General features: G+C 42.3%; 1 protein-coding gene across 3 annotated transcripts in view; it reads right to left on the bottom strand.

Moving 5' to 3' along the window:
* LOC132833370 (B-cell scaffold protein with ankyrin repeats-like) overlaps nt 1–21,396 on the bottom strand; it is a 290,257-nt gene that overhangs the window by 173,240 nt on the left and 95,621 nt on the right. For all 3 annotated transcript variants that reach the window (XM_060851590.1, XM_060851591.1, XM_060851592.1), the window contains one exon: nt 20,142–20,268. In XM_060851590.1, the coding sequence (XP_060707573.1) occupies nt 20,142–20,268 (127 nt within the window). The remainder of the gene's footprint in view (nt 1–20,141; nt 20,269–21,396) is intronic.

Raw genomic sequence — 21,396 nt, 5'->3', positions numbered from 1 at the left:
TGCTGGACAACAATAAAAAAAAGCTTTCATCTAAAAGCAGAGAAAGTCATTCTTTTATTCAAGAAAGTTCTATTCAGGCCTATATGTCAGGTTAATCTAGGTCTCCCTCAACTACGATCCCATCTCCCATCATCAAACCATCATCTCCCAGACCATCCATGACCTCATCACCTAAAGGGAGCTTCCATCCACAGCCTCCAACCTCATCGGCCGAGAACCCTGCACCACCTGGTTCGACATCTTACCCAAACTTCACAAACCGACTGCCCTGGTTGACCCATCGTCTCAGCCTGCTCCTGCCCACCAAACTCATCTCCTTCGAATCCTCCCACATTCTCCAGATCAAAGGCATAGCCATGGGTACCCACATAGGCACCAGCTGTGCCTGCCTCTTTGTTGGGTACATGGAACAATCTATCTTCCATAGCTACACTGGCACCATTCCCCACCTTTTCCTCTGCTACATCAATAACTGTATCAATGCTACCTCGTGTTCCCATGAGGAGGTTGAACAGTTCATCAACTTCACTAACAGTTTACACCCCAACCTCAAGTTCACCTGAACCATCTTGGAAACCACCCTCCCCTTCCTGCACCTCTCCATCTCCAATTTTGATGATCGATTCAACATAGACAACTATTACAAACCCACTGACTCCCACAGCTACCTGGACCACACCTCCTCCCACCCTGTCTCCTGTAAAAACACTATCCCTGGTACCTAATTCCTCCACCACACCTGCTTCCAGGAGGACCAATTCCACAATAGAGCATCCCATATGGCCTCCTTCTTCAAAGGCTGCAATTTCCCCTCCTACATGGTCGACAATGCCCTCCAGTGCATCTCCTCCACTTTCTGTATCTCCGCCCTTGAACCCCACCCCTCCATTCGCAACAAGGACAGAACACCCCCTCACCCCCGTCCTTATCTTCCCCCCCACCAACTGCCAAATACATCGCATCATCCTCCGCCATCTCAGCCACATACAAACGAACCCCACCACCAGAGATATATTTCCCTCCCCATCTCTATCTGTGTTCCAGAGAAAGCATTCCCTCCGTGACTCCCTTGTTGGGTCCACATGCCCCCCAAATAATTCAACCTTCCCCCCCCACCCCCAGCATCTTCCCCTGCCACCGCAAGAAGTGCAAAACCTGAGCCACACATCCCCCTCATCTCCATCCAAGGCCCCAAAGGATTCTTCCACATCCAACAGTGATTTACCTGTACATCCACACACATTACCTATTGAATCTGTTGCTCCAGATGTGGTCTCCTCCACATTGGGGAGCCAACTTACGGAACATTTCAGAGAACATCTCTGGGACATCTGTACTAACCAACCCCATTGCCTGTGGCTGAACACTTTACCTCCCCCTCCCACTCTGCCAAGGACTTACAGGTCCTGGGCCTCCTCCATTCCAAATCTTAACCATCCGATACTTGGAGGAAGAACCACACAGGATCAATGTGGATTTTACCAGTTTCTTCATTTCTCCTCCCCCCACCTCATCCCAGATCCAACTTTCCAACTCAGCACCATCCTATCTGTCCATCTCCCTTCCCGCCCATCCGCTCCACCCTCCTCTCCCAACTATCACCCTCTCCCCCACCTCCATCTACCCATCGCATTCCCAGTTACCTTCCCCATCCTCCCATTTATCTCTCAGCCCCCTTAGGCCACCCTTAAATTCCTGAAGAGTTTATACTTGAAACATTGACTCTCCTGTTCCTCGGATGTTGCCTGACCAGCTGTGCTTTTCCAACACACACTCTTTGACTCAAGCAGAAACTCAACTCAGACAGATGGATAAAAGACTCCTTCTGAACTCAGAGCTGAAAATGTGTTGCTGGTTAAAGCGCAGCAGGTCAGGCAGCATTCAAGGAACAGGAAATTCGACGTTTCGGGCATAAGCCCTTCATCAGGAATCAGGGCTTATTTGTTTTGCAATGATGGAAGACAAAGAGACATTTCCTTTATGTAAAATAAAAACAAAATGTAAGTGTCCGACTTAATTTCAAGGTCTGCGGTTTTGGAAGTGATTTTAATCCATGAAGATCAAAATCCCCTCATGACCAGTGAATAAAAATTCATCAATAATAAAACAGGGTGGGAGAGATCACGGGGGCATCCTGATGAAGGGCTTATGCCTGAAACGTCGAATTTCCTGTTCCTTGGATGCTGCCTGACCTGCTGCGCTTTAACTAGCAACACATTTTCAGCTCTGATCTCCAGCATCTGCAGACCTCACTTTTTACTCCTTCTGAACTCAGGCATGATGAATGATCAACCTCATCCAAAATCCATAATGCTGAACTGTTTAAACAAAGTCATCGCAGATCCCAAAAAAAGGGGCTAAACCTACATCATAAATTAACCATAATTTTACAAAACAAGTTGGACAATTTTGGTTAAGCATCATCCGTGAGAGAAATGGAATGGTTACTCGAGTGCACGTTCGGCTGTGCCTTTAGTGAAGTGCTGTAAAGTGTATCAAACTGGAGAGGGGGTCTCACAGTCGGTGAGTGAACGTGTTCTGGTGACTGTTTTGCAATGATGGAAGACAAAGAGACATTTCCTTTATGTAAAATAAAAACAAAATGTAAGTGTCCGACTTAATTTCAAGGTCTGCGGTTTTGGAAGTGATTTTAATCCATGAAGATCAAAATCCCCTCACGACCAGTGAATAAAAATTCATCAATAATAAAACAGGGTGGGAGAGATCACGGGGGCAGAGATCGTAACAGGTTAGCTATATGGGCTGTGTCAAAGCAGTCTGTGCCCCCGATCTCTCATGCTTGCTTTCAGTTGATATGTGATTTTACAAACACAGAACAAAGGTACTAAAAATAAAATTGTGGCTAAACTTGAAGATCATGTCTGTCATCTCAAGAGCAGATAAACTGCATGACCCTAATCCACCCCCATTACAGTTGCTGGAGAATCTTTTGCAGCTTGCCCTATCTTACCTGTCGTGGAAAGGTAATACCTGCTCCTACACCTTTACTAAGAAAGCTAAGGAGACTATATACTTGCATGGAGGCGATGATCTAGTGGTAACATCGCTAATCTATTAATCTGGAAACTCAGCTAATATTCTGGGGACCAGCATACAAATCCCACCACAGAGGATGGTGAAATTTGAATTCAATTTAACATAAAAAACTGGAATTAAGAATTTCCTGATGACCATGAAAACCCAACTGCTTCACAAATATCCTTCAGGTAAGAAAATCTGTCATCCTCACCTGGCTTGGCCTACATGAGACTCCAGACCCACAGCAACTTGGTCAACTGTCAGCTGTCCTCTGAAATAGCCTAGCAAGCCAATCAATCAGTCATAATCATTACAAAATCTCAAAGAAATGAAACGAAAAGGACCACCTGACATTGGCCTGACTTAATCACACTCACAGAACCATACCTTGTAGAAAATGTCCCAGACACCACCATCCACTTATGGGACAGACCCAGCAGAGGTGCTGGCACAATGGCGTGCAGTTGGGAGGGAGTTGCCTGGGAGTCCTCAACATTAACCCGAGACCCCATGAAGTCTCATGGCTTTAGGTTAAACATGGCCAAGGAAACCTCCCACCGATTACCACGTACTGTCCTCCCTCAGCTGATGAATCAGCACTCCTCCATGTTGGACAACAGTTGGAGGAAGTAATGAGGATGGCAAAGGCACAAAACATACGCTTGGTAGCGGAATACAACGTCCATCACCAACAATGGCACAGCAGCAGCACTACTGATTGACCTGCTTGGGTCCTAAAGGACATAACTGCTACACTAGGGGTCTGCAACAGGTGATGAAGGAACCAACAAGAGAGAAAAAACATACTGACCTCATCCTTACCAACCTGTCAGATGCAGGTGCATTCGTCCATGACAGTACGGGTAAGAGTGACCACCACACAGTCCTTGTGGAGCCAAAGTTGCACCTTCAAATTGAGAATACCGTCCACCATGTTGTGTGGCAATCTGCAAACTCATGGCCTAGAATATCCCCCCACTCAAGCAGTCTCTGGCTTGATGCAGAATGCAGGAGGCACCAAGTATAGCTAAAATGAGGTGTCAGACAGAACTACTTGCATGTCAAACAGCATAAGAAGTTAGTAATAGACAAGGTTAAGTGATCCCACAACCAATGGATCAGATCTAAGCTCTGCAGTCCTTCCACATCCAGTCACAAATGGTGGTGGACAATTAAACTCACTGGAGGAGACTCCACAACTATCTCCATCGTTAATGGTGAGAGAGATCAACACTTCAGTGTAAAATACAAGGCTAAACTTTTCACAGCAATCTTCAGATAGAAGTGCCAAGTGGATGATCCATCTCAGCCTCCTCCAGTGGTTCCCAGCATCACAGATATCAGTTTTTAGCCAGTTCAATTTGCACCACATGATATCAAGAAATGGCTGGAGGCTCACGAGATACAGCAAATGAGCCCTGACAACATTCTGGCAATAGTACTGAAGATGTATGCTCCAGAAATTGCCACACCCCTAGCTAAGCTCTTCCAGTGCAATTGCAATACTTTATCTACCAGAAAATGTGATAAATTGCCCAGGTATCTCTCATACACAATAGGCAGGATAAATCCAATCCAGCCAATTACCGCCCAATAAGTCTACTTTTGATCATCAGTAACCTGATGGAAGGTGTCATCAACAGTGCTATCAAGAAGCACCTGCTTAGCAATATTAGCTCAGTGACACCCAGTTTAGGTTCTGCCAGGGCCACTCAGCTCCTGATCCCATTACAATCTTGGTTCAAACATGGGCAAAGGCACTGATTTCCAGAGATAAGGTGAGAATCATAACCCTTGACATCAAGGCCACATTTGACTGAGTGTCTTAGCAAAACTGGAATCAATAAGAATCAGGGGATAAACTCTCTGCTGGTTGTGGTCAGACTCGACACAGGAAGCTGGTCATGGTTTTTGGAGGTCAGTCATCTCAGCTCCAGGACATGTCTGCAGGAGTTTCTCTGCAAAGTATCCTAGGCCTAACCACCTACAGCTGCTTCAATGACCTTTCCTCCATCATAAGGTCAAAAGTGGGGATGTTTGCTGATGATTGCACAATATCCAGCACTATTTGTGACTCCTCAGACACTGAAGCATGTTAATATGCAATAAGATCTGGACCACATCCAGGCTAGAGTTGACAAGTGGCAAGTAACATTCACATGACACAAATACCAGGCAATGTCCATCTCCAATAAGAGACACAATCTAACCACTGCCCCTTGACATTCAATCGTTGGCACCACATCTACAAGCATCCACTCGCATCACCACTGGAGGCAGCTCACAATCACTTTCTCAAGGACAACTAAGAGCAGGAAATAAAAGTGACTCCTACGTCCCACAAGCTAATGAAACATTGTAAAATCAGATGGTGGCAGTGGAAGGCTGTTTGTGTGACTGGAGTCTGGTTTGTAGTTGCATATTATTGGGACCAGAGCTGGGTGCTTTATTGTTTGTGATATTCAGAAATGATGTGGATAAGAATGTGGGGTGAATGAATTGTACTTTTGCAGATGACACAAGACTGGCTTGTGATTGACAGGAAGGTTTTAGGTTACAGAAGGATATATGGGCAGATCAGTAGTATAGATTCATAAAGATCAGTAGTATAGATTCATTGTGTGGCCATCAGTCAAAAACATGCACCTAACAATTTTAATCCCATTTGCCAGCATTTGGCCTGTAGCCTTGTATGCCTTTGCATTGTAAGTGCACATCTAAATACTTCTTAAATGTTGGGGGTTTCTGCCTCTACCACAAGTGTTCCCTCCAACTTTACTCAGGTAGACTATTGTCCCCTGCTTGCTCAAATGTTTTGTACTCTTTTCCTGAATTCTAAAATGCTCCCAATCCCCAGGCTTGCTGCCTTTTCTGGCATTTTATTTGTCTCATCTTTGGATCTAATAGGTTTCATGGCTGAGCTAAGAACTGTTTACCTGCATTTGTCCAAAACCCTTCATGTGATATCCTGTTTTCATTTAGTACAATTCAGACAGATCAGACTAGCTACCATAGCTGGGGAGCACTGATTAAAGTGTGATTAGCTTAACTTCAAATTGTCATTGTCAATACAACAAGAGCCAATTTAAATTTCTTTCGCACTTTTGACCTGATTAAAATATCTCAAAGTTCTCAAAGATTCAATTATTAAATAAAATTTCACATTGAGCCACATAAGGAGATAGAATCATAGAATCTCACAGCACACAAGAGCCATTTTGGCCCTTCAAGACTGCACTGACAAAACTACCCTAAATCTACACCAGTCCCATTTTCCAGCACTTGACTTCTAGCCTTGAATGTTATAACATTTCAAGGGTTCATCCTAGTACTATTTAAAAGTTGTGAGGTTTCTCACCTCAACTATCCTGCCAGGTAGTGCACTCCAGATCCATATCATCCTCCGGCTGAAAAACATTTTCCACAAATCACCCCTGAACATCCCACTATTCACCTTAAAAGTATGTCCCCTTGTTACTGACCCTTCAACTAAGCAGGACAGCTGCTTTTTGTTCATCGTGTTTATGCCCTTCGTAATCTTACATATCTTTATTCAACGCTAACCTTCTCCACTCCAAAGAAAACAACACAAGCTTATCCATTCTCTTTTCATAGCTAAAGCACTCTATCACAGGCAATATCTTGGTGATGCTTCTCTGCATCCCCTCCAGCATAATCACATTCTTCTTACTGCATGGTGATCAGAATTATACACAGAACTCCAGCTGTGGCTTAACCTAAAGTCCTGAACAGCTCCAACATAACCTCCTTACTCTTAGAATCTATGCCTTGACTAATAAAGGCAAGTTTCCCATATGCCTTCTTAACTACCATATTAATCTGTCCTGCAATCTTCAGCGATTTGTGGACATTCTGAGATTCCTCTGAACTTCCTAATGTTTTACCATTCATTGAGTACTCCTTATTTGAGTAGGCAACCAAAACTTAGAATGGTCTTAAAGAGGATTATAGAGTAGAGAGGCAGAGAGTTTTAGGGAAGGAATTCCAGGATGTTGCAGATGCCCAGGTAGCTGAAGGTACAGCTGCCAGTGATATGGTGCAGTGATTAAGCCCCATCTGCCTTGTGAGGTGAAATATCTCACAGTATGCTTTTGGAGAGGAGCAGGAGCTCTCCCCATTGCCTTGGGACCAATATTTATTTCAGTCACACTGGGCTCTATTTAATCACCCTATGAAAAATATTTAGCAATAAAACACCCAATGAGAGTTTGGTCACTTGGTTGTTGTAATATTGGTGCTTGCAGTGTTTCAGCAGGATTTCTTCTAATTAAATCTAATTTTGAATGTTGAATGGTCATGCAGGAAAAACAATTGCACATGACACAGTGATCAACTTCACCCAGTGAAGAATTAAACTAGAATTAAAACCAAAACACAGCTGGACCTGCGAAACAATGTAATTCCACCAACACCACTTTGAGGTCAGCATGTCCATTTGAAGCAACAGTATTGAGGGTTATGAGCATTAAACATCTTGTTCCTTCATTTATGAGACATCTATTTGAATCTAAAGAATGCCTTGTCTTTGTTGGTGACTAGAAGATTAATTGACATGTGTCTGGATCAATATCTGGTCAGGTTTCTTCAGGAGGATGCGTCCATAGAATCTTACTTCGCAATCCACCACTACATTGACAATTTTAACAGAAAGGCACTTCAGTTATAGATGTTTTGGCAAGTGAATAAGAAAAAACATACTTGCATTGCTACAACAGTTTTCACAGTGAAATACATTTGGAAATGTAGTCACTGTAGGATATGTAGCAGCTAATTTTCACAGAGCAAGTCTGTAGATGTGAACGAAGATGACAGATTGAAGCAGATCAAATCTGAGATAGAAAGGCCAGTAAAGATTGCAAAGAATGTGATGTTGAGTAAACATGAGATGCAAACTCTGGAGAGCGACTGATTGGATGGAACATGAAATGAGTTCATTTGGAACTGAGGAAGTGAAGAGATTAAAGTGAAATCAGGATGTTCATTGATGCCTATGAATTAATGATCATGCACCAAATCCAGGTAGCAATCCATTAACTTTCACTTTCATAACTACATAGAAAGAGTAGGCTGAGCTTCTAGTAAAAAGTAACAGTTAAGTTTTAAAGTTTGTCGTATCCTGTCCAGACTTTTCTGTGATAGGAACACAGATTCAGGTTGCGAGGTCAGTATGGTCACTTTACAAGCTGCTGTCAGTTATAATTAATTGCTGATAAATTACCAGAATGGGATCTTCTGCCCTCAGGGGTGGCGAGCTTGAAGGCGGGAAAGACACTTAATTAGGGAGGGTGGTGGTTTGACTAACTGTGCCATCTTCCTGACTCCATCAACGTGTTGCACCACAAACTAAACAAGAATCAAGTTTTCATGGCTTCTTCACATCAGGGGACAATATTTTGTTTCTGAGGTTATTTGTGAGGCATTCTTTGGAGGGCTGTCTTGACATTTCCAGAATCTGTTTTTCTCATTTTCAATGATTATTATAAGAAGAATCAGTCACATAGTAACATAACCTCCTGCATTTGTGCTGAATCTTGTCAGGGATTTCTTCTTTCGAAAGTTGGAGAGCATAAATACCAAAGATTCTTTATATTCATGTGACTAAAACTTTTAATTAGGAATGAATAAATCAGATGTTTTGTTAATTTATGATAAATAAATCTTCATTTTGCTCAGTTTCCAAAATAGTAGCATACGTACATTTCAATTAGCACCTCTACTTCCACCACACAATATTCCCACTCCTTATTCCAGGACAGCCAGAAGCACCATCGATAATCAGAAGCTCCCTACTCTGGGTTCAGCAACATTTTTGTTGAACTCCTAGATGTTAGTTGGGTTTTGTTTTCAGTCAGTTCCGGTGATTCAATAATAAGCACCTTTGGAGCTTTTAGTGACTTTTTAGTTTGAGCATATACATAGTATTTGTGTATTATGACTTTACAATGTGGCCACCAATTGCCCTACTTCTGTAAACACATCTCTGGAGGGAATTGGAACTTTCCACCAAAGTTAAGTTTGAGTTAAAGCCAAGCATACATATGGATAAATATGAAAGGCATGTCTAAGGTCACTTTCTATTTTTCGAAAACTTTATGGACCTTTCATCAAGAGCAAAGTAATAGTCAATTGAAATCAGCCAATCTTGCCTTCACAGCAACACTCTGGCCCTGTTCACCCCCACCACCCACACTTGACACTCAGGTCTCACTCATTGCCTGGCTGATACTCAGGCCTCACTCTTTGTGCAGGCTCAGCCTGTTGTGTACTCACTGCTCCAAATAGCCGCTACTCCTGTCTCCTGAAACCTTTCTGCTTAACATCACAAGGATCAGCCAGAATAACTCCTCCAGCTTGGCCAATCCGCAGGGTCTGACTCAGGAGGAGCAGTAGGAGCAACAGAGAAAATGTCTATGAGTGGAGCAACAGATTCTGTCTTTTCCTTGTGCTGGGTGACTTTTCTCTGACTGTCACCTTTACGGTTGCATTTCCTTGGTGATTTTTGGGGCAAATTTGCCCATCTTGCGTATATTGAGTGTTACTTCTTATTTAGATGCTTCTTCATTGGTCCCCGTCTAATTAGAATGGTTTTGGCACTGCTGCCGATTGTGTACTGTAGCATACCTACCTGATTCCTGTCTTGATTCTCAGAGTTGAGAAACTATGGGGTGGTTGCTGAAGTAGTAAAATTATGTCGTCAACTGACCATGGTGCCTAAAATTAGACATGTTAATTTAACCAGAGAAATCAAGCCTGACAGACAATTGGTCAAACTAAATTAAACAGCAGCCAGCAGCTGTGGAGAACACCAGAAATTATGGTTAAAAAAGGTCACAAAAATTCAGGGGGATTCTGTTACAACCTGCTCAAGGGTTGTGGATTGGAAGAGTATAGATCAGACTTTCTGTCACCTTGACTTCCAGATATTGCCTGAGGATGTGCATTTTACACCTCATGGCTGGGCAGCAGTGAAGGCTGTTGGTGAGATCCTGCAGGATGTTTTGAACTCCACATTAGTCGAAAGCTACAGAATATTCTGGAAGGTCCGGGGTGAGGGAATTAAAACATACAAGCCACCTCATCAGTGAAAACTCACAGCAAGACTTGAGACAGAAAACCATGCAGAAAGTCAGAAAGACCCAGGACAGGATCCGCCCTGACCTGCAAGACCCACTTTTGTGGAAGAGAGCCTGCCCTACATCAGAGAGGAAGGAGATACCAATGACCCAGCTCCAACATGTGGATGATTGTGGTCAATATCCTTTCTCAGATGGATAGAGTTAGAGCATAAATATTGTGGGAATTTGAGAAATGTTCACATGATTCTTTTTTAAGACTGTTTGCTGTTTCTCCAGTGTGCTCTACAAAGCTCAGTGTTTTTCAGCTTTCTCACCTTTCTCAGAAACTACTGTCACCATATGTTAATACCATAACTGGGGACATACAACTTTGACAGAAGGTACCTGGAAATCGTGCCATTATACAAGATGGCAGTACCAGCACAGTAAGCAGCATTCAGGCTCATGTGCCAATCCACTCCAGAAATCTGTTTCTTCCTTTCTTTAGTATTTTTGTTTTCTTTCTTTATCTTCACTTACTTCCTGTCAGCAGCAGCAGAGAAGGTGACATTGTGGAGGAGAGCAGCTGGAGCAGGACCCTTGGTGAGGTGGTGATCTGGCTGTCAACGGACTACAGACTTCTGGTTGTGGTAGATCTGGAGTGGGAACTTCTGATGTTGGTGAGGTGGCAATGGCAGTGGAGCCAGGACGTCCTAGCTGCGGGAGGTCCAAAGTGGGGATCCCTGGTTATTGGCATGATGGTGACAGCAGCTCCTGGTTTGGGAGGCCTGAAGTAGGGACTTCTGGTTACCACTAAGGCAGTGGAGCCAAGTGGGCTCTTGGTTGTGGGGCAAGTATAGGGCCAGCATGGGACTCGGCATTGGAGGTCCATCAGTGAGGTGGGCCCATCGGTGAGGTGGGCCCAGAGATGAAGAGATGGTGCCTGAAGAGCAGCAACTCCAATGGTGGTGGGTCCAGTGCAGGCAGCAGAGGGGTGGTGGAACAGTCGTCACTGGTGAGTCAACTTAGGACTCATGGTGGAAGTGGCCAAATGAAGATGGACTCTTTCAGCTTTATCTTTTTATTCTTAAAATATTCAAATGGCACCGGACTGTGGCGATGGTTGAAGCTTTTCATTGTATTTACGGTATTGTTCATTGTAGAGCACCAGTGACAATAAAATCATTCATTCACTATATTCTAATAAACATTTATTGGCTCATTACACTACAAGGCAGACTGTTGTAGCACATCATCGTAATCTTTCTCTCAGGTTCCAGCTACATATGATCAGATCAACACACCATTCACAGCATTCCTAAAGTGCGGGCAAAGGCCATTTGGACCATCAAGTCTGCACCAACTGCTCAAGGAGCATCTTACCCAGACCCTACCTTATCCCTGTAATTCCACATTTACCCTTGCTAACTCATCTAGCCTATTCATCCCTGGATAGCATGGGCAATTTAGCATGGCCAATCTACGTAACCTGCACATCTTTGGACTGTGGGAGGAAACTGGAGCACCCGGAGGAAACACATACAGACACGGGGAGAACATTGGAAACTCTACTCAGACACAGTCGCCTGAGGCTGGAATCAAACTTGGGTGCTTGGAGATGTGAGGCAGCACTTCTAACCACTGAGCCACCACGTCACTTCATATTTAATTATCATCAAAGTATTCACGCTTTATACCACAGTTGCCATCTGATCAGGGATTGGTTTAAAAAAAAATCTTCTGGCGTTAATCAGAAAGGAACAAGGAATTCTCCCAGGGTTCTCACTAAAACATTCCCTTCTCAGCCAATGCCTACTGATCCATTCTAGATTACAATAAATGGCCACACAAAAATAGTTTTTCCTCATTGCCTATCTTTTGTGGGAGAGATGGGTATTTACCTGGAAGATGAAAAAGCATCCACAGACCTTGAAGCAGATGGGGATGGTTTGGAGATGGAAGCGGAAATTTGCAAAGGGTCAAGGTTGGGTTTCTTTTAATAGGAGGAAGTGGAGAGGGAGGGTGATGATGGTAGATTAAAAGGAAAAGGGGCAATACCTACAGACAGAGTGTCATTTGCTTTATTTTTGGTAGATTGGGAGCAGGTACTTCAAGTAATCAGTTGAAATGGAATTAGGAGAGCAGGAGGTGCTCCAATTTGAAAACAGAACTTGAGAGATGACAGTGCTGTTAAAAAGATGGGGCCCTCAGCTCAAGTAGGAAGTAAGTTGGAGGAGATGTGAAACCGTGGGCTTGGCCAGGGGCAGGGATTATGAATAAGGGCGCTTTCCGTCAGTGAGGAAGAAACCTATAAACTCTTGGTATTTGTTGATCAAGGTCAGAAGGTATGACAGAGAGATTAAAGGATGTGAAGGTTTCTGGTCAAAGAAAGCAATCTTAAACATACAAGACCATCTGGTTCTTTGTACCTCTGCCAGCTGTTTGAAAGAGCTAACTAGTTCCATTTCAAAGAAGACTGTACCCTACAGGGTTAAAAATCACGCAACATCAGGTTATAGTCCAACAGATTTAATTGGAAGCACTAGCTTTCGGAGCGCCACTCCTTCATCAAGTGGTTGTGGAGGACACAATTGTAAGACACAGAATTTATAGCAAAAGTTTACAGTGTGATGTAACTGAAATTATACGTTAAAAATATCTTGATTGTTTGTTGAGTCTTTCATCTGTTTGAATACCATAATGGTTTCACTTCTTTCATATGTAAATCACAAAACTTTTTTTAAAAAGTTGCATTCTCAGGTTAATTGTAACAATTGGTGTTAGCTAGACAATATGTTAAAGGTGTTAGCCCCCTGTGTTCTCTATCTGTACCAGAATGTTTCGACTGATTCTAATCTAAAAAGTGAGATAACAGAGTCTTACATGAATGCATGCAGTTTTTGAGCAAAGTACAATGTAACTCTGCAAGTACAAATTCACCCCACAAATGTATATGTATGTATGTATGTGTGTGTGTCTGAGGTGCAGGGAGGGGGGGGGGCTGTGAGTGTGAGAGTGTATGAGTGTAGAGTGTCTGTGTAAGTCTGTGAAGGGGTGCATGTGTGAGTGTGGGAGTGTGTGTGTCTGTAGGGGTGTGTGCGTGTCTGAATATACGTGTGTGTATGTGTGTGTATAGGAGTGCCTGTGTGTGTGTGTGTGTGAGTGTTTGTGAGAGAGAGTGTATATACGTGTATGTGTGAGTGTAGAGTGGTCTAAGTATGAGAGGTTGCATGTGTGAGTGTGGGAGTGTCTGTAGGGGTGTGTGTGTCTATGTGCGTGTCTGTGTATATGTGTGTATATAAGAGTGCTTGTGTGTGTGTGTGTAGGAATGTCTGTGTGTGTATATAGTGCAAGGGTGGTCACCTGTAGTGTGACATGAACCCAAGGTCTGGGTTGAGGCCATCCCGATGGGTACGGAACTTAGCTATCAGCCTCGGCTCAGCCACTTTTTGCTACTGATTGTCCCGAAGTCCGCCTTGGAGGTTGGTCACCCGAAGGTCCGAGGTCGAAAGTCCTGGACCACTGAAGTGTTCCCCAACTGGGAGGGAACCCTCCTGTCTGTTGATTGTTGTTATGGATACAACCCTGTCATGGTAGGCACTGCAAAACATGTCAAATTGTAGACATGGATACCACTATTACACATGGGACACCTCCCACCATGTATGAGGCAGGTACTCATGTGACTCAGCCAACGTTGAATATCTTATACGTTTCCAGGCAAGGATGCCCTGAGGCATGGTACATTGGGGAACCCGAGCAGTGGCTTTGACAATGGATGAATGGGCACCCCACAACAATCAACAGACAAGAGTGTTCCCTCCCAGTTGAGGAACACTTCAGTGGGGAGGGCCTCAATCAGGACCTTGGGTTCATGTCACATTACAGGTGATCACCATTGCACAATACACACACACAGACACTCCATGTGCACGCACACACACACTCCTATACACACACATACACACGGACACACATATACACAGACACACACACAGACGCTCACACACATGCATCCTCTCACAGACTTAGATCAGTCCACACTCACACACACATATACACACTCTCTCTCACAGACACCCACAACCCTCCACCCCAGACACACACACACTCCTACAGACACCCACACTCACACATGCACCCCCTCACAGACTTAGACACGCTACACTCACATACGCACACACACTCTCACTCTCACACTCACAACCCCCCCACCCCAGACAGAGTTACATTGTACTTGGCTCAATACTGCATACATTCATTTAAGACTCTGGTAACTCACTTTTTAGATTAGGATCAGTCTAAACATTATGGCACAGACAGAGAACACAGGGGGCTAACACCTTCAACATATTATCTGGCTAACACTAATTGTTACAGTTAACCTGAGAACGTAACTTTTAAAAAAAAGTTTTGCAAGTTACACATGAAAGAAGTGAAACTATTCTAACAGATGAATGACTCAACAAACAATCAAGGTATTTTTCAATGTATAATTTCAATCACATCACACTAAGTTTTTGTTATAAATTCTGTGTCTTACAATTGTGTTGTCCATAATCACCTGATGAAGGACCGTCCCTCCAAAAGCTAGTGTGCTTCTAATTAAACCTGTTGGACTATAACCTGGTGTTGTGTGATTTTTAAATTTGTACACCCCAGTCCAACACCGGCATCTCCAAATCATGTTCCCTACAGAGGATTTACACAGCAAGGACAAGGCTTTCTTTGGAATGAGGTGGCTGCTTTAGAGATGGCAATGAAGAAACTCAATAAACTTCCCAAACTTTTGCTTTATGGCTGCAAAATTGTATCTGATCACAAAACCTTATAAATTTGATGGATAAAATGAGTAAACGTCACCTGATATGTATCAGGTAAATTGTGAATCAGCATTTGCTGCATGCAATGATTGCCAATTAATCTGCCACAGCAACACAAAATTATACATTTGTTGGACGATAAACAGCAAGAATGTATAGACAACCTAATTGTATTTATAAGGTAGCCGGAGAGTGTTACAACAAACAGATACATCGTCACATGTAAAACCCATGATAAACGTCTGTTTCCCCATTGAGATAATTGTATATCATGGTAATATAATTGCATATCATGGTAATCATTGTAATGATGAGGCATCAACAGAAATGTAGATGAAAATGATTGGAAGAGAGAGAATCGTATAACAATAGTTCCTCTCAGCCAGGGTGGTTGATGTGGGATGGGGAAGATGACATTCAGTAAGATAGTTGGAGATTCTGTTCAGACATAGGAAGCTGGGTTGCCAACTCTCCAGGAGGAATGGAAAGATTGCATATCAATAGTGCCATTCACACCAATATTAAGATGCTTTGAAAGCCACAGGAATATTTTGCAGCACAAAATGTGTGCACAGCAAGATCCGACATACATCATTGTGGCAATCACCAGATCATTTGTTTTAGTGATGCTTAATGAGGGATTAACATTGGCAAGGCATAGATTCTTACACTCACCTGAAAGTGAAGACACTTTCACTTGTTTAATGTCTCATACAGAAATCACTCCTCCGTTAGTGCAGAACTCTCTGAGTATTTACCCTTATCCTCCAGGAGTGTGGTACTCTCTCAGCACTGGCATACCAATAGAATGGTGGAAAGTAATAGATAGAAAGGCAAGTTGCGAAGGGGATACAAACATTATTGGAGAAATATTGTTCGGTTAAGTAAGTGGACAAAGTGTTGGTAAATGGAATATAATGTAGGAAAATGTGAAGTGTTCATTTTGGAAGGAAGAACTAAAGAATTATTACACGGAGAAAAGCTGCAGAAAGTTGCAATACAAAGGGATTTGGGGGAACTCGTTAACAAAATGTGATGCTAGCACACAGGTGCAGCAAGTAATTAGGAAGGCTAATGGAATATTTGCCCTTATTTCAAAGGGGTGAGAGTATAAGAGAAGGGAAGTCTTACTGCAACCATACAAAGTGAGTTTGAAACCATATTTGGGAGTACTGCAACTAGTTTTGGCCCCCTTATTTGAGAAAAAAAATTTGTTCATTGGAGGCAGTTCAGAGAGGTTTAAGAGAGATTTGTAAGGAATAAGAGAATGGTCAAAGAAAGAGTAAGGCCGATCAGGGATAGCATAGGGGATTTGTGTGTGGAGTCTGAGGAGGTAGGGGGAGCCCTAAAGGAGTTTTTTCCTTCTGTCTTTATGAAAGAAACAAACTTTGTAGTGAATGAAATCTTTGAAGAGCAGGTGTGCATGCTGGAATGGATAGAGATAGAGGAAGCTGATGTGCTGAAATATTTTGTCAAACATTAAGATTGACAAGTCGCCAGGCCTGGGGACTAGATTTGTCCTCGGCTGCTTTGGGAAATGAGAAATGCAATTGCTTCACCATTTGCGAAGATCTTTTCATCCTCACTTTCCACTGGAGTCGTACCTGAGGACTGGAGAGAGGCAAATGTAATTCCTCTCTTCAAGAAAGGAAATAGGGAAATCCCCGGCAATTACAGACCAGTAAGTCTCACGACTGTCGTCTGCAAGGTGTTAGAAAGGATTCTGAGGGATAGGATTTATGACCATCTAGAAGAGCATGGCTTGATTAAATGCAGTCAACATGGCTTTGTGAGGGGCAGGTCATGCCTCACAAACCTTATCGAGTTCTTTGAGGATGTGACTAGAAAAGTTGATGAGGGTCGAGCTGTGGATGTGGTGTATTTGGACTTCAGCAAGGCATTTGATAAGGTTCCCCATAGTAGGCTCATTCAGAAGGTCAGGAGGAATGGGATACAGAGGAACTTAGCTGTCTGGATACAGAAATGGCTGGCCAACAGAAGACAGCGAGTGGTAGTAGAAGGAAAATATTTTGCCTGGAAGTCTGTGGTGAGTGGTGTTCCACAGGGCTCTATCCTTGGGCCTCTATTGTTTGTAATTTTTATTAATGACTTGGATGAGGGGAATTGAAGGATGGGTCAGCAGGTTTGCAGATGACACAAGGTTGGAGGTGTTGTTGACTGTATAGAGGGCTTTTGTAGGCTGCAGCGGGACATTGACAGGATGCAGAGATGGGCTGAGAGGTGGCAGATGAAGTTCAACCTGGATAAATGCGAGGTGATGCATTTTGGAAGGTCGAATTTGAAAGCTGAGTACAGGATTAAGAATAGGATTCTTGGCAGTGTAGAGGAACAGAGGGATCTTGGTGTGCAGGTACATAGATCCCTTAAAATGGCCACCCAAGTAGACAGGGTTGTTAAGAAAGCATATGGTGTTTCGGCTTTCATTAATAGGGGATTGAGTTTAAAAGTCGTGAGATCTTGTTGCAGCTCTATAAAACTTTGGTTAGACTGCACTTGGAATACTGCGTCCAGTTCTGGTTGCCCTATTATAGGAAAGATGTGGATGCTTTGGAGAGGGTTCAGAGGAGGTTTACCAGGATGCTGCCTGGACTGGAGGGCTTATATTATGAAGAGAGGTTGACTGAGCATGGACCTTTTTCATTGGAGAAGAGGAGGAGGAACGGGGACCTAATTGAGGTATACAAGATAATGAGAGGCATAGATAGTCAATAGCCAGAGACTATTTCCCAGGGCAGAAATTGTTAACATGAGTGTTCTTAGTTTTAAGCTGGTTGGAGGAAAGTATAGAGGGGATGTCAGAGGTGGGTTCTTTTCACAGAGAGTTGTGAGAGCATGGAATGCGTTGCCAGCAGCAGTTGTGGAAGCAAGGTCATTGGGGACATTTAAGAGTCTACTGGACATGCATATGGTCACAGAAATTTGAGGGTGCATACATGAGGATCAGTGGTCGGCACAACATCGTGGGCTGAAGGGCCTGTTCTGTGCTGTACTGTTCTATGTTCATTAGAATGATCCTTCATATGGAGGGATTATTTTATGAGGAAAGATTAAACAGGTTGGGCCTCTACTCACTGAAGTTTGGAAGAATGAGGTGATTTCATTGAAACATAATAGGATTCTTTTGGGGCTTGACAGGGTAAATACTAAGAGGATGCTTCCCGTTATGGGCAGTTCTAGGATCAGAGGCCATAATCTCAGATTAAAGGAATACCAATGTAAGACAGAAGTAAGGAGGAATTTCTTCTCTCAGTCTTTGGAATTCCTTGCCATAGGGAACTACCAAGGCAGAGTCTTTGTACATATTTAAGGCTAAAACAAATCGACTCTTGGTCAGTTAGGAATCAAGGGTAACATGGAAAAAGACAGGAATGTAGACATGAAGAATGTTAGATCAGTCATTATCTGATTGAATGGCAGGGCAGGCTTGAAGGGCTGAATGGCCTAATCCTGTTCCTATTTCTTGTGGACTTGTGTAGTTGCACTGGTTCAGCATTGACCCTCTGACAGTGTAACACTCCTTCAGTACTATACTCCAAATGTCAGTGGGTGGAACAAAGCAGGGGTTGATTGACAGGCAGGTAGCACCCAGGTTCCTGGGATGGGAGAGGGTAAGACGGGCTTATTTCGTTTGAGTATCACATCATAAGAAGGTATAAACTTTTCAAAAAAAATAGAAGAGACCTTAGACATGTCTTTGATATTTATCCACATATAAACAATTAAAAATTCCATGTCTTTAGCTTTTTAAAGAATCTTCAGCTCAACTTCAAATTCCCTCCAAAAGATGTACTAACAGCAAGGAAATCGATAGCCACACTGTAAAGTCACAACTGCACAGAAAAAACCTTACCAAATGCTCTGAAGGCACTCATTATTGAATATCACTGTTCCAGAAACATATTGCTGATCCCAAAGTAAGAGATATTCTGATTATTGATGGTGTTTTTGCAAAAGATTAACTGGCTGTCCTGGAATAAGAACTGGAAACTGTTTATAGTGAGGGAAGAGACGGAAGAGAGGCTGATTGAAATGTGTATATGATCCATTTTGGAAATAAAGCAATGAAAATGTATTTATCAAAATATATTTATGATTTAACAAAAACATTTGATTCATAGATTCCAAGTTAAAATTTTTAATCACATATATACATACAATCTTTGATAGTTGTGCTCTCCTATCTTTGCAAAACTTAAGATGCTGAAAGTTTTAACACTGATGCAGCAGGTAATGTTCCTACTTGACTGCATCATCTAATCATGGAGTTAGTGAGAATGTAAAAGGAAAATCAAGAAGTAGCCTTAAAGAATGTCTCACAAAGTGCCCTTGAAAGAAAAATATTTTAATCCTGGTTTGTAATTCAGTTTCCTAAATATGACCATTCCACATTGCTATGGAAACGAGATTTGATAGTAGTTTTCCAATACATTGTTCCTACACACTTAGATAGAAATAGAATATAAACATTCAACAGAAAAGGTACAACAAATAAACCTGATTAAACCTTTTCACTCACTGTGATGGAAGATATGTGTATATATATTCATATTGTTTATTGCGTGTTTGGATTTTGAACTAGTGGCATAATGATTTTGGTCTGTACATGAATGGGTTGAATAATTAACTTATCAGTTAATTCTGGAGCAGCTTTTGACAATGAATTCGATCTTCCATTTTGATATCCTACTTTTACCCCCAGCATGTGTAATGTGTTTATATGTTTTGGCTCTTAGTCAGAGCTGACCTATATTTTGCTGCTAGCATCTATTCTGGATCTATGCTTTGATTTTTCTTGACAATTATCACACTATTGCTTTTTGTTCAATGATACCTTTGCCCTCTAACCTGATGCTCTCTACTGTTTCATCTCATCTTCTCCCCTCCTTCAGCAGCATAAAATCACATGGCCTCTTTAGTTCAGAAGTGGAGCACATTAGATTTGAAACATTAACTCTGATTTTCTCTCCACAGATATTGCCAGACCCGCCGAGTTCCTCTGCATTTTCTGTTTTAATTTCAGACCTACATCATCCACAGTATTTTACATTTGCAACTGACTGTAAATGGATGGTTAGGATATTTTTGTTCAGTCTTTTAAAATGAATTTTGTGCACTGTTTCACAGCAATTGCATTAGGTGTTACAATAGTCACAGAATACAAGGCTTGGCTCGATAAACTTACTGCTGTGTTCAGTTCTGTCATTAGATCCAAGGATTTGGAAAGCACCAAGTCCACTGGGTGGTAGTGAATTACGGAGAGATTGAGTGAGGAGCTGATCCAATTGATCCTTGGAGTTAATCTGAAACGCCTAGAAAAAACAAACAAACGTACAGCTCAAACAATGTGAAAATAACTCAGAGTAAGAATTTTACACACGCATTTTCCAGATAATTTGTGGAAGATACATTGCTACATTTGCCTAATTTCCTGACATTCCACTCTAGCCTTAAATTCACACCATTATGGAAATTATTTATGGAAACACTGGTAGAAATAATGTAATTTAAGAACATGAGGTAAGGACCTTATAGAGATTTACAAAATCATGAGGGTCATGGATAGTGTAAATAACCAAGGTCTTTTTTCCAGGGTAGGAGAGTCCAAAAGTAGATGGCACAGATTTAAGACGAGAGGGAAAAGATTTAAAAGGGACCTGAGGGGTAACTTTGTCATACGCGGGGTGGTATGTGTATGGAACAAGAGGTGGTGGAGGATGGTACAATTTCAACATTTAAGAGGCATCTGGTTGGGCACATGAATAGGAAGGGTTTAGAGGGATATGAGCCAAATGCTGGCAAATGGGACTAGGTCAGTTTAGGATATCTGGTTGGCATGGGCGAGTTGGACTGAAGGGTCTGCTTCTGTGCTGTACAACTCTATAACTCTATGAGCAGATCATCCAGTCCCATGATGTGTTGCTCCATTCATTTAAATCTTAGGTGATATGCATTTTAACTTCATGCATAACCCTTAACACTCTTTCATTCCTAATTAGCTAATTGTTCAGGTGGGATCATAACCAACAAAATCAATCAGATCAAGCTTTGAAAATTCTAATTGACACCCAGCCTCAATACCATCTTGGGGACAAACCTCTACATTTCCACTCCACTCCTCTTTGAGTGAAGTGCTTCCTGACATTACACTTGTATGGCCTGGATTTAATTTTGAGATTTAGTTACCTTGTTCTGGACTCCCACATGAAAGGAAACAGCTTCGTTCTTTTGTTCCTATTAAATTGTTTAATCATTTTAAAACCATCAATTAAATTAAAACCTGCTTTAATGGAGGGGATACAATCTCAGCTTATGCAATGAGTACGTTTCTCGGAATAGTGTCAATAACAAGGAATATAACTGGCCAAACAATTGCAATCGTAAAGATAGCAGTATTCCATCCATTCACGTTAACAGGCAGTACACAAAGAGCTGATGCC

Source organism: Hemiscyllium ocellatum, chromosome 36 (genome assembly GCF_020745735.1).
Source record: "Hemiscyllium ocellatum isolate sHemOce1 chromosome 36, sHemOce1.pat.X.cur, whole genome shotgun sequence".
NCBI lineage: Eukaryota > Metazoa > Chordata > Chondrichthyes > Orectolobiformes > Hemiscylliidae > Hemiscyllium > Hemiscyllium ocellatum.
This window is presented reverse-complemented; position numbering and strand designations above follow the sequence as displayed.